This window comes from Helianthus annuus, chromosome 5 (genome assembly GCF_002127325.2).
Source record: "Helianthus annuus cultivar XRQ/B chromosome 5, HanXRQr2.0-SUNRISE, whole genome shotgun sequence".
Lineage (NCBI taxonomy): Eukaryota > Viridiplantae > Streptophyta > Magnoliopsida > Asterales > Asteraceae > Helianthus > Helianthus annuus.
Window position 1 is genome coordinate 166,612,685 of NC_035437.2, and position 15,029 is coordinate 166,627,713.

Genomic DNA, 15,029 nt, shown 5'->3' on the forward strand with positions numbered 1-15,029 from the left:
ATTTGGATAACTATGATATTGTATTGGGCATACAGTGGCTTGAGACTTTAAATGACATAGTGTGGAATTTTAAAAACCTCACCATGAAATTCAATGTAGCAGGTCAAGATTTCGAGTTGAAGGGTACAAAAAGAAAGAATGTTGGGTTATCTTCCATGGAGAAGATCACAAGCCTGATTCAGGATCAAGACAAGGTAGTGCAGGCTCAGCTGTTCACCATTCAAGACTCTGCTAGTCAGCAGTGTATGTATCAACCTGTGGTTGGGAAAGAAATGCCAAATAAAGAGTTAGAGGTTCTGTTGAAAGACTATGAAGATATATTTGAAATTCCAAAGGGTTTACCACCTTCAAGACCATGTGATCATCGAATTGTTCTTAAGGATGATAAGATCAATTTGAATCTGAAACCATACAGGTATCACAGTGCTCAGAAAGATGTTATTGAGCAGATGACACAGGAGTTGTTGGACTCAGGGGTCATTAGACACAGCAGCAGTTCTTTTGCAGCACCTGTTGTCCTTGTTAAGAAAAAGGATGGCTCATGGAGAATGTGTGTGGACTATAGGAGATTGAATGAAGCAACTGTCAAAGATGTATTCCCTATTCCACTTATTGAAGAGTTATTGGATGAATTACAAGGGGCTGTGGTATTTTCTAAACTGGACCTCAGGTCAGGATACCACCAGGTAAGAATGTATGAACCTGACATTTATAAAACAGCCTTTAAAACTCATCAGGGCCACTTTGAGTTCCTAGTATTACCTTTTGGGTTAACGAATGCCCCAGCAACTTTTCAGTCTTTGATGAACAATACTTTTAAAAGTGTTTTGAGGAAATGTGCACTAGTATTTTTTGATGACATACTAGTGTTCAGTACCAGTTGGAAGCAACATTTGCTGGATTTAAAAGTGGTACTGGATCTGATGAGACTTAACTCTTTAAAAGCAAAGAAGTCAAAGTGTTCTTTTGCTGGTGAAAGGGTTGAGTATTTGGGGCATTTCCTGTTGCTGAGTCATCCCTATACAGCAGCTACTGTGGCAAATGTATTCCCAGATTCTGTGTTCAAAATACATGGCAGCCCTGATACCATTGTATCAGACAGGGATCCTTTGTTTTTGAGCAACTTTTGGAAAGAATTCATGAAACTGCAAGGGGTGCAATTAGCTATGTCATCAGCATATCATCCTCAGTCTGATGGACAGACAGAGGTTTTAAACAGATGCTTGGAAGGTTATTTGAGAAGCATGTGTATGGATGCACCATTAACTTGGGTAAAATGGATACCACTTGCTCAATGGTGGTATAATACCACATGGCACTCTGCCATTAAAATGTCTCCCTATGAAGCATTGTTTGGTGTCAAACCAAATCTGCATATTCCTTATATTCCTGGAGATACACCCATAGCAGCAGTTGAAGAGTTGCACAGGAATAGAGAGGCTATGATTCAAAGACTTAAGAAGAACTTGGAAGCTGCAAGAAACATAATGAAACAATTGTCTGACAATCACAGAATTGATAGGGAGTTTCAAGTAGGAGATTGGGTGTATGTAAAGCTCCATCCTTTTGCTCAACAATCTTTGAAGACCCATCACAACAGGAAGCTATCTCCTAAGTATTTTGGACCATTTTTGGTTATTAAGAAGGTTGGAAAGGTAGCCTATAAACTGGACTTACCTCCTACTGCCCAAATTCATCATACATTCCATGTGTCACTTTTGAAGAAGGCTCAAGGATCTTTGATACCCACTGCTGATTTGCCACAAGGGCCTAGGTTTGTGTTGCAGCCAAGGGCAGTACTTGATAGACAATTGGTGAAAAGAGGTAACAAGGCTGCTATGAAGGTGCTGATTCATTGGGAAGGATTACCTATGACTGATGCTTCCTGGGAATTTTTGGAAGATGTTCAAGCACGATTTCCTGATTTTACTTTTTGAGGACAAAAATTTTAATAAGGGGAGGGTATTGTTACATGTTATAATAGTCTAGGGGCTATATTGTAGAATAATAATAGTAGAGGGACTAGAAATGAACCTTGTAATAGATAGTTGTAAGAACAGTTATGTTCGTTGATAAATAACTAACCCCAAGCTGTAACTGTTAGGCTTGAATTGGGTTTTTTCCTCTCTTCTTTCTGTGATTCTCTCAATCAAGCTATCAGTAGACAAAGTGGGTAATGGTGCGATGGCTGTAGTGGTTATAACATGGTTGCGTGGGAGAGGTTGATGGTGGCAGGTGGATGTGGTGGGTAGTGGTGGTAAGATCAGGTGATGGTGGGGTGGCAGGTGGTTGTGGTGGTGATGAGCGTGTGAGATAGAGTGAGAGATGGAAGAAAGAGAGACTTGAATAAATGAGTAAAATATATAAATTGATTTATATAAATAAGGGGGTAAAAAGACTAATTTGCCCTAATTTAGTCAAATTTAACCATTAAAATTAACCAAGTTAGGGTTAAAGGACACAACATGTAAGATTTTGCGAACATTAAGTATGATTCCTGTCAACTTTAAAGACAAAGGACACACTTTGTAATCTGGTGTAAACATAAAGGACGAATTTTGTAATTTACTCTATATTATATGATCTTAGTAATATAACAAATATGTTTTCGAGCTGTTAAAACCTGGAATTATTATAAATTTAGAATTGTTATAAATGTATTTGAGCATTTGATATTTCAATTTCTTTTGTTTTTTTTTTCTTTTTTTTTTTTGGGTGGATTGATGGGTAACGAGAACCCAATGGGTAATTTTAACCTCATAAGATCATAAACACATACACCCAATCCCTGTGGAGAAATGGCAAACACGACGAGTAATGAGTATGGGTACAAGCGACCAGGTAAAAGACATGTTTTACGGTCTGGTATGAGTCAAGATATACAAAAACTCGCCTTATACACAACCAAATGCGATTTCTACGATCTAACATATTTAACATATTCCCCCTTTCACCTATATTTCTACTTTCATCCCTCCGACCGATTATAGGTAGGTCCAAGAATACGAAGTGAGGTATACATTGTTGTTACAAAAGATATATGGAATACAAAAAACATAATAATCCCTTGTCCTTACAAAAACAGAATCACTCAGTCGACGCACGGCCCAACCATATATCGAACACACCCAGAGCTGCAGATTTCAGAAGATTCAACAACTATAGCCTGGGGGTCTATATGAACTTTTCAAAATAAAAGTTCATCTTTTGCAACTTGCAAGTCAAAAATCTGAAATGCTCACTTATAAACAGACTCATAAAAGTTAAAAATAAAAACAACCCTTTTATTAAACCTCTAATTCGCATGTTATAAAATGGTCATTTTGATAAAATCCCTAGAGGAAATATTATGTATAAACAATTAAACATACCGTGAAGAATCAAACAAAGCATCGAAGGATGAGTTAGTCTATTTCGGAAAATAGCAAACGCTTCTTGAACAAAAAATATATATCATGTATTGACTAAATTCAACGATCAGAAAAATCCGTAAAAAGTGCTTTAGACGGTAGCACAGCAGATCAACCGGTATTTGAGAGTAAATATCAGTACCGAACCGGTACCGAAAACGCTAAATGTCGGTACCAAATCGGTACAGAAAATCGAGTCGCTTTGGGAAATTCGGTACCAGTACCAGTTCCGAATCGGTACCCGGTACCATTTACATACCTTGGTTAAATACTACTCATCAGTTGGAGATATTAAGAACTACTTTCACTGTGTGTGTAAGCTCATGACAACTACAACGTTGCACAAGTATAAATGCATCTAACTTGAATCTTAAAACAGTTACCAAACAAACAAACATACCCAGTAAAATCCCACTTATATAACAAGGTGTTGGTAGGGTCTAGGGAGGGTAGAACGGGGGTAAACCTTTCATCTACGAAAAATAGAGAGACTGCTCCTGCTGAGACCCCCAGCTCCCATTGAATCTTAAAACAATCGCGGTTTGTATATACAATATACACGCATTTCACTTGCATCCCAACATGAAAATCATAGGGACTACCAAACTAAATCTATACACTACTATTTGAATACCATGTTTGGTGTTCTAGTTCAAATGGAGCTCTTATACATTTAAATTCGAAGCTAAACCATGGCAAACAAACGAACCAATTACAATATAAAACTATTTCACAATAGTATTCATTCAGTGACTTTAGCCAACATTTAATCTTTATACTACAATATGAAATATATACCATCAGCAACCCTGTCAATCAGACCACAACTATGGCTGCCCTAACCTGACTAAGTAGATGTAGCCTTAGATATCATAGGAACTCCATGATGTGAAGCAAGCAGTAATTCGTTCATTCGAGCAATCTGATGCAGTAATTGATGAATTCTCTGCAAACCCAAAATTAAAAATTATCAGAAATATGAAAACTCTCTATTACATTAAACTACAATGCACCTAATATACATATAAAAAATCTAGTTATTTCAGCTAGACATTTCATCAAACACTTGGTACGCAACTTATAAACCAACTCAAAAACCAAAGAATCTCACCTCATCTTTCTCCTTAATAACCCCAAGAAGTTCATCCACCGCCTCTCCCCGCGACCGCCGTCGCCGCCGCCGGATCCAGTAACACAGCACCACCACCACTGTCGATCCAACCATCGGAAAATTAATCAACCGATTCCAAACGTACGAAACAATGCCGGTCAACTTAAACCGCAAAAACCACCACTTAACCCAAATGGGTCCCGCAATGGGTCGCACAATTGGCGCCGATTTGACCTCACTTGAAACAACAGGAACTGACGGTTTGACTGTTTCCACATGTGTCTCTGGAACATGATGGTGAAGATTGAGGCCTTCGTGATTGGTGGGTGGGAAGACGACGGCAGTGTGGTGGTCTTTGTGCGGCGGAGGTGGCGTTGACCATGGTGTGTCGCCACCGTGTGGGTCTTGTAATGAGATGATAGGTTGTTGAGATTGAAATTGGGTGGGGAGAGAAGGTAGGTGGATTCTTTCCCAAGCGATTAGAGTGTTTGGGGGTAAAGTATCGTGTTTTAGGGCTTCTTCCTCCGCCATTGTTGGCTGGGTGGAGGAAGGTTGAGATTGTAGTTGTATGACTGTAATCTCAACTCTAGAAGTCGTATTAGTTGAAATTTTATTATGGTGTCTTAGCTATTGGTGAATTTCATTTTCGGTCCTTTGAACTTTTGAAACTTCATAGTTATCGAATTTTAACTACTAATGTTTTGTTTTTAGATGTTTGATTATATGTCTAAGAGGAAGGGGTTGTTTGCCAATCTTTGCGTTAGTAAGGTGGTGTTTGTTTCTTTAAATAAGATCCGTGCAGACTTTTTTGTCTGAATCGCACAAACCACACGCGGACATTGCAATCTGCAGACTCTTCGTTTTTTCGAAGACGTTTCGTTAAAAAAAACGTCTGTTTGAGCTCTTCTTGATTCAGACTTGGACCAGCCACTTTTAAGATCTTCTAAGGTTGTAAAGGGTTAAACACCACCACCGTCCACCACCCCCACCGTCCACCACCCCCACCACCCACCACTACCGTCCACCACCCACCACCGTCCACCACCACCCACCGTCCACGTCCACCACCCACCACCATCGTCCACCACCAAAGTCCAATACCACCGTCTACCACCACTGTTCGTACACCACCACCAGTTTATTTTAAAAGTCTAAATACGTTAACAAAACAAACAACTTTCTTCGTGCAGACTGCAATGTTTGGTCCACCTCTACTTCTACAGATGTGATCCACAAACTATAGACATTTAACCTCGTAAAAAACAAACTGCACCTAAGTGTTTGAGTCAATAAGAGGGCTGATTGGGTAAGACACTTTGAAGTAATTGCATAGGTTGTAGAGCTTTTCGGTTAGACCTAGACTGTGGAGGGTGACTATTATTTTACCACTCTAAACTATAATCAACTAGATCAAGAAAGGAAGCTCCGGTGAACTTCTTGACTGATCCATTAGAAGGGAGATCTACGCTACGGCCCGCTGACATTCTTATTTTTGGATGGGAAGGAGGGAAACACGCGTATGTCGATTTGACAGGTGTGTCCCCCCTCGTTGGGCTAAGGGACCACGAGTTTGTGGCGGGACAGGCGATAACCAAGGCAGAGGCGGGCAAAGTAGCTAAACACGAAAAAGCTTGCATCGAGAATCAACACGTGTTCGTCCCGTTCGCTTTCGATACATTTGGCGCTCTCGCTTCTGACGCGGTGCGGTTCCTAAAGCGGGTTCAACACGTGGTTAGCAGTAACACCGCACATGTTAAGGGGCGGAATTTTGTGTTTAGCAGGGTAGGGTTTGCTATTCAGAAAGGGGTAGCGGCGCAGCTTGTTGCTCGTCTACCTGCCATTAGTTTGTAATCGTATTAAGACTTGAGTTATTTTTAGAATTATCTAAATAAATTGTTTGGACTTCGTCAAAGATCAAGAACATACAGTAAAGAATAATCATTTTTCAAAATTGCAACACATTATGCAAGAAAACTACAATACATTATGCAAGCTAAACTAGTTGAATCTGTAGATCACCGTTTGAAAACATCAGAAAAAATACGTACCATCAACAAAATCATATCACTAGTTTGAATCTACAAATTATCACTTTTAATCTTGTGAAAGAATATCATCGATGGTAAAATGTAAGTCAATTTCAAGTCAAAGTTATATCATAGCATTCAAGTTGCAATCATAGGTTCTACTGTTCTAAGAAATGGTCGATAGCAATTGTTGCATTTTAATAAAATCAGAAGAAACGGCAAAGGGAACGAGAAATTAGGATAAAAAACTGAGCTAAAAAAATCAACTTGATGGTACGTGTGGACGGCGGCGACGACGATGAGTAAGGGGAGTGACGTCACGATGACGAGAAGCGACAGGGAAGGGATAAAGGGGAGGTGGAAACGAGGAGATTAGAAGAGGGGCAACCCTAATTTTTGTACATTTGCGTTACAGTTTTGTCCTTTCAGTTGGCGGTCGTGAATTGATGGTTGAATAAGCCGTTGTGTTGGTAGTTGGTAGTGGAAGTGGTGGTGGGTTGAGGAGGTGGTGCGGGAGGGGCCCACTGAGGGTTATTAACACCGGTGAAGGGACAAAGGGGTGATTTTCTCATTTAGAATCATTTTGAAACTTAAGGGGTGAGTAATAACTGAACCGAAAATCGATAAAACCGAACCGAAAACCGAATTAACTAAAAATCAATTAATTTTTTTATATCCTTGGTTAACTGAAATTAACCAAGCCAAACCATTCATATTTCTATAGATATATATAGTTTTTATACCTTCATTTTATGTATTTCATGTTTTAAACCTTCATTTCATGTATTTATACTTTCATTTCATTTATTTATACGTCCATTTCATATATTTATTCATCTGTTTCATGTACTTATACCTTCATTACATGTATTTTTAAGAACTTCATTACATGTATTTTTAAGCAATAAAATAAGCCCAAGTTTGGTTCGGGTTATTAACCGAAATAACCGAACCTAAAACCGACAAAATAACCTTATAAATGGAACCGATTAACCAAAAACCAAACGGTTAACTAAATAGATTAACCAATGAATTTCGGTTTCGTTTAATGCTAATAATTGAACCAAACCAAATCAAACTGTGTACACCCCTAATTAATAGGAAAAAGGCTTGTTGACCGGTTCTAAGATATCCTTCTAGTGAACCAAACACACTTAATACTTAATGATGATCGATTCAAATGTAGCCTCTTAATAGAATCATTAATAAGCAACCAAACAAACTCTAAATCATATCCAACACTTTTAAGTTCAATGAGTTACTTGATTTTTCATTGTAAGCGAACGATTTTTCCTGAGAAAATAAAGGAACACTATGGATCTATTTGGTATGGGGTAATGGAATGGGCGAGGGAATAAAATGGACGAGGTAATAGAATGGATCATTACCATTACATGTCTTGTTTGGTTACTATGTAGGAATGGAATGAATCATTACTTTATGTTGTTTGGTAGACAAGAAAAGACGAAGGAATAAAATAGGAAGTGAGTGGCAGTGGTGGGTGGTGGTCAGTGGCGGTGACGGTGGGTAATGATAGGTAGCGGAGGGGTGGGTGTCGGTGGTGGAAGGCGGCAGTGACGGTGGGTAATGATAGGTGGTGGCAGTGGCGGAGGTGCGTGGCGCGGTGGTGGTGGTGGGTGGCGGGTAGTGGCGACGGGTGGTCGTGGTGAACGTAGGTAGTGGGTGGCAGTGGTGGCGGCCGGTGGTGGACGGCGGTGATGGGTGGCGACAACGACAGTGGGCGGTGGTGGTGACAGTGATGGGTGACGGTGGTGGGTGGTGGCGATGGTAATGGGTTATTGTGTTGTTAAATGAAGGATGAAAGAGAGAATACAATGAAAAAATGGAGGTCGAAAGAATGATTTTGAAGAAATAGTATGTCTTGTGTAATGGGTGATTTCATTCCAGTAACCAACCAAACACATTTTTGTTCATTCAATCTCAATGGTCCATTCCATTCCACCCTCTTATTCCTGCATACCGACACTACCTATGTTTTGCGGAAATGAAAGAGTTTTTTTTAACAAAGGTTGTTAAGTACATGGTTTTCCTATATTTTTGTTTACAAAAAGTAGATTATTGATTTGAAGCAAAACAATTTTTATGAAAGTTGTTCAAAACTATATTATTTGTCTTATTTTCGTTTAAATACTTGTAACCAACGTTTTCAAATCAGGACCGGGCCAGCCGGACCCGTAGGATCGGGATCCGAAAGTATTACCGAGGCCGATTCAGGTTATTAGGTCGTTCTAACTTCTAACATTGGGCCGGTGGTCGGGCTGGGGGCCGGGTGGTTGGGCCGGCAGTTCATAACGAGAGGTCTGGTCGGTTTCCTTTTTTAAATGGTTTAATACCCTAACCTTAAACCTAAAATTTCTTACACACACAAAAGAAAAATACGCCTCCATATTTTTGTACATTGCTACCCACAGGTCATGGCTCACATTATAATCTTATCAATCAGCGATTAGCGATTATCTTCATCATCTTCATCTGTCACACCCCAACCGATGGCGGAATCATCGGGGCGCGGCACTGAGCGAAACAGATTGTTCAGAAGTTTTCATAACAACTATTTATATAATCCAGTTAAAGATACGTCACATACCGTATCCCGAATAAACAAACATGTCATTACAGATAATCATCCAAACAAGAAATTCTGTTCCGACAACTCAGATTCAATTATTATTACAGACAATTGTTTATTATTTCTAGACTCCCTAGCCTCGATTTCATCACCACGCACCTAAGCATCCTAGCAACTTAAGCACCTGTCACATACGTTAAAATAAAGTCAATACATAAAATGTAAGGGTGAGCATACAAGTTTGATAATAGCATATAGAGTTCGAATAGTTTACGCATAACCAGCACGTACACAGAGGAAAACGAAGCATGTTAATTATCGACCTGGACCTATCGATACCAATGACTGCGGGTTGACCGTCCGAGACGGTTCGCAATACATGATTACCACCGTAATCCATGCAAGTAATTGTCCTTAACAACCCTCGTGTGAACGGGTGCTGAGTCCAAACTATAGTACTACGTCGTTAAGGCAGGTAAACAACATTCCACGTGTAAACACAATCAACAAGCATTCATTAAGTCACGTAATACATGCATATTGGTTAGCGTTCAAATAGTTTGAATAGTGTGTTCGATTGTGATTTTGATAAGTAACGTATGTAACACCCAAAAGTGCTAAAAGCAAAAAGGGATCGAGTATACTCACAGTGATTGATTATGGATTGAAGGGAGCGCTGAGAGTAGGGTTAGCCTGAATAGTTCGATAGCACAACAATGAGTAACGTGGGAAATAAGACAAGTGTGAATGGATCGAGTGGGCTGGTCGATCGAACGGCAAGTTCGATCGAACGGGCTGTTCGGTCGGCTGGTATGTCCGGTTGGACAGTCCTGTTCGATCGGCCGGTAGGCTCGATCGGCTGGTCCATTCGAGTGGATTGTTTCTTACTCTGGTGTGTTTGTGTTTGAGGATTTGAACTTTTGAAGTTTTCGTTGTAGTATATGAGAACACAAAAATGTCCTTACCTTTCAGGTCGATCGATTGAACGGTCCGTTCGATCGGCCGGCTTAATCGATCGGCTGGGAACTTTAGAAGTGGTTCTCAACAGAATGTCACTCGATCGAACAGACTGTTCGATCGGCTGGCATCCCCGACTACGAACGAGTTGTGAAACGATTAAGTGTTGAAGCATAGTATCTCATGATCCGAAGAGTAATGTTTACCAATCGAGTAGCGTATTCGATCGATCATCACTTCGTCAATAGTATACTTCATAAAAATTGAAAAGTGAGACGTCATGTGCTAGCCGATCGGCTGGCATGTCCGATCGGTTGGGCTGTTTGAACAGCCTAGCCGTTCGGCCAGCATTTCTGACCTGGTCGGCCTTTCGTCTAACACTTGGCTGTTTGATCACTTGTTGCCATATCGAGGTAGTTTGATAACGAGTTGAACTATGATATCCTCCGTTCCTACTTGTTTCCTTGGCTCGGACAGGAATCACCCAAGTCCGGCCGGTGAACGGTTCGGAACGTCGGTTAGAGTTTAACCCAAAATCGGTGAACCTAGTATATAGAATCCGAATCTTGAACCTCTTAACTGTTAAAATGATTAGTTAGCCGGTTCAAGCTCCGTTTCTACCAGTTTTAGGGTTTCGAGTGTAAAAGGTTGAAGAAAGTTGGAAATTATTCATGAAAATGTTAAGATTTGTAAGAATCTTAGTTTGTTTATGTGAAAATCGGTTAGATCTAAGCTATTCATGGTTGATTGAGGCCAAAGTTTGGTGTTCTTCAAGAACACCATGATGACATCACCCAAGAACACTTAGATCTTGGTGATTTAACGGTTAGAAATCGAGTTTTGAAAGATAGAAAGGTGTAGAATCACGCAATGATCAAAATCGTACAAGAGTTAGAGTGAGAACTTACCGGAGTTGAGAGAAATCTGAGAAAAGGTGAAGAAGAAGGCCGGTTCGGTCAGAGCTTTCCAAAAATGGAAAGTGTGACAATGACAGCCCTATTTATAGGCTCCAAAAGAGGAAAGTGGCAGCCGATCGGCCAGGAACTCCGATCGAATGGGCTGCTCGATCGGCTAGGAAGATGCTAGCCGATCGGCTGGCCTGTTCGATCAGGATGTCTCCTGTTCGATCCGCGACACACTTTGAGTATTTCGTGACGATTTTCGATGTTTCGATTTCGATGGACGATGATACGAATACGATAGAGTTCCTAGTCAAATTACTTTCAGTCCCAACTACTATATCTAACATACAATCTTCTATAAGTCACGTTTCGATGTCGGTTTCGATTGAGTTCGATTGCTTTTCGGGTTTCGATTTGATTTTCGATTGATTCACTTGAATACCACACCAAACATATAAATAAACACGCACAAGTAACACGTAAGGCACACACACACGTAATACAATACCAGAGTTCACATTATTCGAGTCTCGAGTTTGATTGATGAATCGATTAGCTTGATTATGGATTGATTAACTTTATCGCATTGTTACTTCCTACTATTCACAGTCGTAAATCGGTCGCATTGATTAAATATTCGATCATTTCATTTATACAACACTTACTCCACATAATACAAAAGTAAAAAGAACACTAACAGTCAAAGAAGTCAAAGTTGACTTGGACTTTGACTTTGACTTTGACATTTGAAAACACAGGGTGTTACATCATCAAGCGTCAACGATTATCTTCATCAATCATCATCGAACATCAATCTAATCTTAACATTGATTCATCTCAGCCCCTATTCATCTCAGCTCTAAAACTATATTTAGTCCACTATTTCTACCTTTTTGCGTACTCTCTTCAAAAGAATTTTCATTTGAGACCTTACATCCGTCGGAACCTTTAAACACCGAACTACATTTCCTTTAAATCCAGCAAGGTGTTGTTTCATTTGGTTAACACCCCCCCCCCCCCGAAATGACTTGTTGCAAAACATACAAATGCGTATCTTTTTCCCAAATTCTTCTTGAGCTTCGATAACATATTTCCATGTGATATCTAACTTCAAGCGAACATTTGATTGGGTGGTCGACTCGGATTGGGGATTAGATTCCTCTTCTTCTTGTGAATCCAGCTCTACATGATATAAAAAAACATAAAGGGATTAATATTTATATAACATCAGAAACATTGATTTCGAATTTGCATACCTAATTAGTTCATAGTTCATTTATGTTTCAATTCTAATCTAGCGCATTGATTCTAATCCACAAACGATTTTACATCAATTTCTATCTACACATTTACATCAATTTTTTAGTATTGTAACAAACCACTTAATTTCTTCCCAAATAATATGTTTTTATACCTGATTTGACAAATTTCATCAATTGATTAGCAATTTAGGATTATCAATTCACTAGATATACATCATATCATCAATGAAAAAAATTAAACAATAGAAAAATATGATGCTTGATTCATTGGCGAACTTATAAACAAATCGAGTTAATTGCCAAAATCGTCCCTGAGGTTTGGGCAGGTTTGTCATTTTCATCCAAAATAACACTTTTGTACCAAATTGCCCCCAACGTTTGTAACTTTTTGTCATTTTCATCCAAACCACTAACTTAGTTTATTTTTTCTGTTAAGTTGAGGATATTTGGATGAAACTGGCAAATATAAAACCACAAGGACGATTTTGGCAATTTACTCAAACTCTTTTAAATTTCTTTTATTTAATTAATTTTGTTACATATATAATAAAAAATAATATACATGCAATTTTTATATGAAAAAAATAATAGCTTTGTCACATAATTTTTATAAATTTTCATCCAACCACTAACCAAGTTAATTTTTCTATTAAGGCGAAGGATGTTTATAAACTAAGACAGAAATTAATTTCTATTTTTTTATATAGACCAGTTTTTTAAAAATAAAATCTACTTAAACCTCTAAATTTTATAAAACTAAAATGCTGCTGACCTTATTGAAAAAGGTCAAATAAAAAAAATCTTATCATATGTACCAAGTTTGTAATTCATCTTCTACTCTTTTAAATTCGCTCATAAGGAAAAACAGAAGCCAGTCCCCCCCCCCCTCCCTATCAAACAACGTATCGTTACCAAACCTTAAAATTACCCACCAAATTGTAATTATAATGCTATGAACCAAAAGTTTCTTTACTCAAGCTACTAAGAATAAGTATTAGTTAGTTACCCCCATAATCTTAATTAAATAAATATTTTATTTCTACCAACATATTTCCTAGGTGCTCAACACATTTAAAAAATATGTAACGTTTTACATTTTTTTTTCTATCTCTACAACTGAAAAATACTAAAAGTTGTAATCGATTATTATGTGTTGCACACCAATGACGTTTTCTCTTTATAAAACTGATTTGTATAAAGAAGCTGTAAATTAATTTCCGTCTTAATTTATAAAATTTAAAACATCCTTCACCTTAACAGAAAAAATAAACTGAGTTAGTGATTTGGATGAAAATTTTTAAAAATTATGTGACAAAACTATTAATTTTTTTTTTCTAAAAACTCCATGTATATTCTTTTTTATTATGTATGTAACAAAAATAATTAAATAAAAGAAATTAAAAAGGGTTTGAGTAAATTGCCAAAATCGTCCCTGTGGTTTTATATTTGACAGTTTCATCCAAATATCCTCAACTTAACAGAAAAAATAAACTAAGTTAGTGGTTTGGATGAAAATGACAAAAAGTTACAAACGTTGGGGGCAATTTGGTACAAAAGTGTCATTTTGGACAAAAATGACAAACGTGCCCAAACCTCAGGGACGATTTTGGCAATTAACTCTAAACAAATCCTATCATAGATCCATACGCAAAATTATAACCAAATCCAAGAACAATACACACTAGTACAAAATCAATTGATTTTGGGCAGTGTAAACAACATTTTGGGGGGTTTTAGAAACGCCCGACAAGGGATCGCTGGAAAAAGATAACATGTATTCTGGGCGCTCCCTAAAACTGTCCAAAATCAATATAAACCGCCTAGAATAAGTATCTCCGAAGCTGACTCAACTAGTCACCCAAACTAAGCCAAAACCGCCTAGACTGACCAAAATAATTTTATTATACAACTAAATAATAAATATTATATAGATATGAATGATAAATATATGTAACTATACTTTGATATTGATGGAGGATGATTGAACAGAGAAAAAGAAAATGATGAGAAGAAAACAATTTAGAAGATGGATATGAGAAATTAGGGGCACCTGAATTTGATATTTTGTTTGAAAGTTATGTGTGAGGTTGAGAATATGGTTCGTATTTTAAGCGGTTTGTTGTAAATTCGCCTAAAATAAACAATAAAAAATGATAAAAAAGTTTTTTGGGCGCTTTTACATATAATCTAGGCGATTTCATAATAAAAAAAATTAATAAAGATTCTGGGCGGTTTTATAGGATCAACCGCCAAAATACATTCAGAAAACGCCTAAAAAGACTAATTTTCTACTAGTGACACCTGTGAATCGAGATGAATGGGTGCTGAGATGAATCGATGTCAAAATTAGACTGATGTTCGATGATGATTGATGAAGATAATCGCTGACGCTTGATGAAGATAATCGCCAATTATAACCTTATTTGGTAATCAACTTTAAAGATAAAAAAATATTGAAAAAAAAGATTATAACCTCTTATTTCATAATCAACTTTGAATATCTTTTTTTTTTTACAAAAACCATCCATGAAAAAATAATTATAACCTCTTATTTCGTAATCAACTTTAAAGATAAAAAAAAGTATATATATTTTTTTACAAAAACCATCCATGAGGTTTTAGAAATTTGCACTGTAATCTATTTTAAACTTTATTATTTTACCATCATTCCCTACTATATACATATTTCAAAACCTAATTTACCATTAGAGTTAATTACATTTTTTTTCATGTGGTTTGTCAAAAATTATTATTTCAGTCCATTAGTTTA

At 37.6% G+C, this 15,029-nt stretch overlaps 1 protein-coding gene across 1 annotated transcript; it reads right to left on the reverse strand.

Annotated features, from left to right (window-relative positions):
• Positions 1–4,048: 4,048 nt before the first annotated feature.
• On the reverse strand, positions 4,049–5,107 carry LOC110941710. Its single transcript, XM_022183369.2, has 2 exons — positions 4,522–5,107; positions 4,049–4,356 (listed from the first exon to the last, which is right to left on the reverse strand). The coding sequence occupies exons 1-2, from the start codon at positions 5,050–5,052 to the stop codon at positions 4,258–4,260; spliced, it is 630 nt and encodes a 209-aa protein (XP_022039061.1). The 5' UTR covers positions 5,053–5,107; the 3' UTR covers positions 4,049–4,257.
• Positions 5,108–15,029: the final 9,922 nt, after the last annotated feature.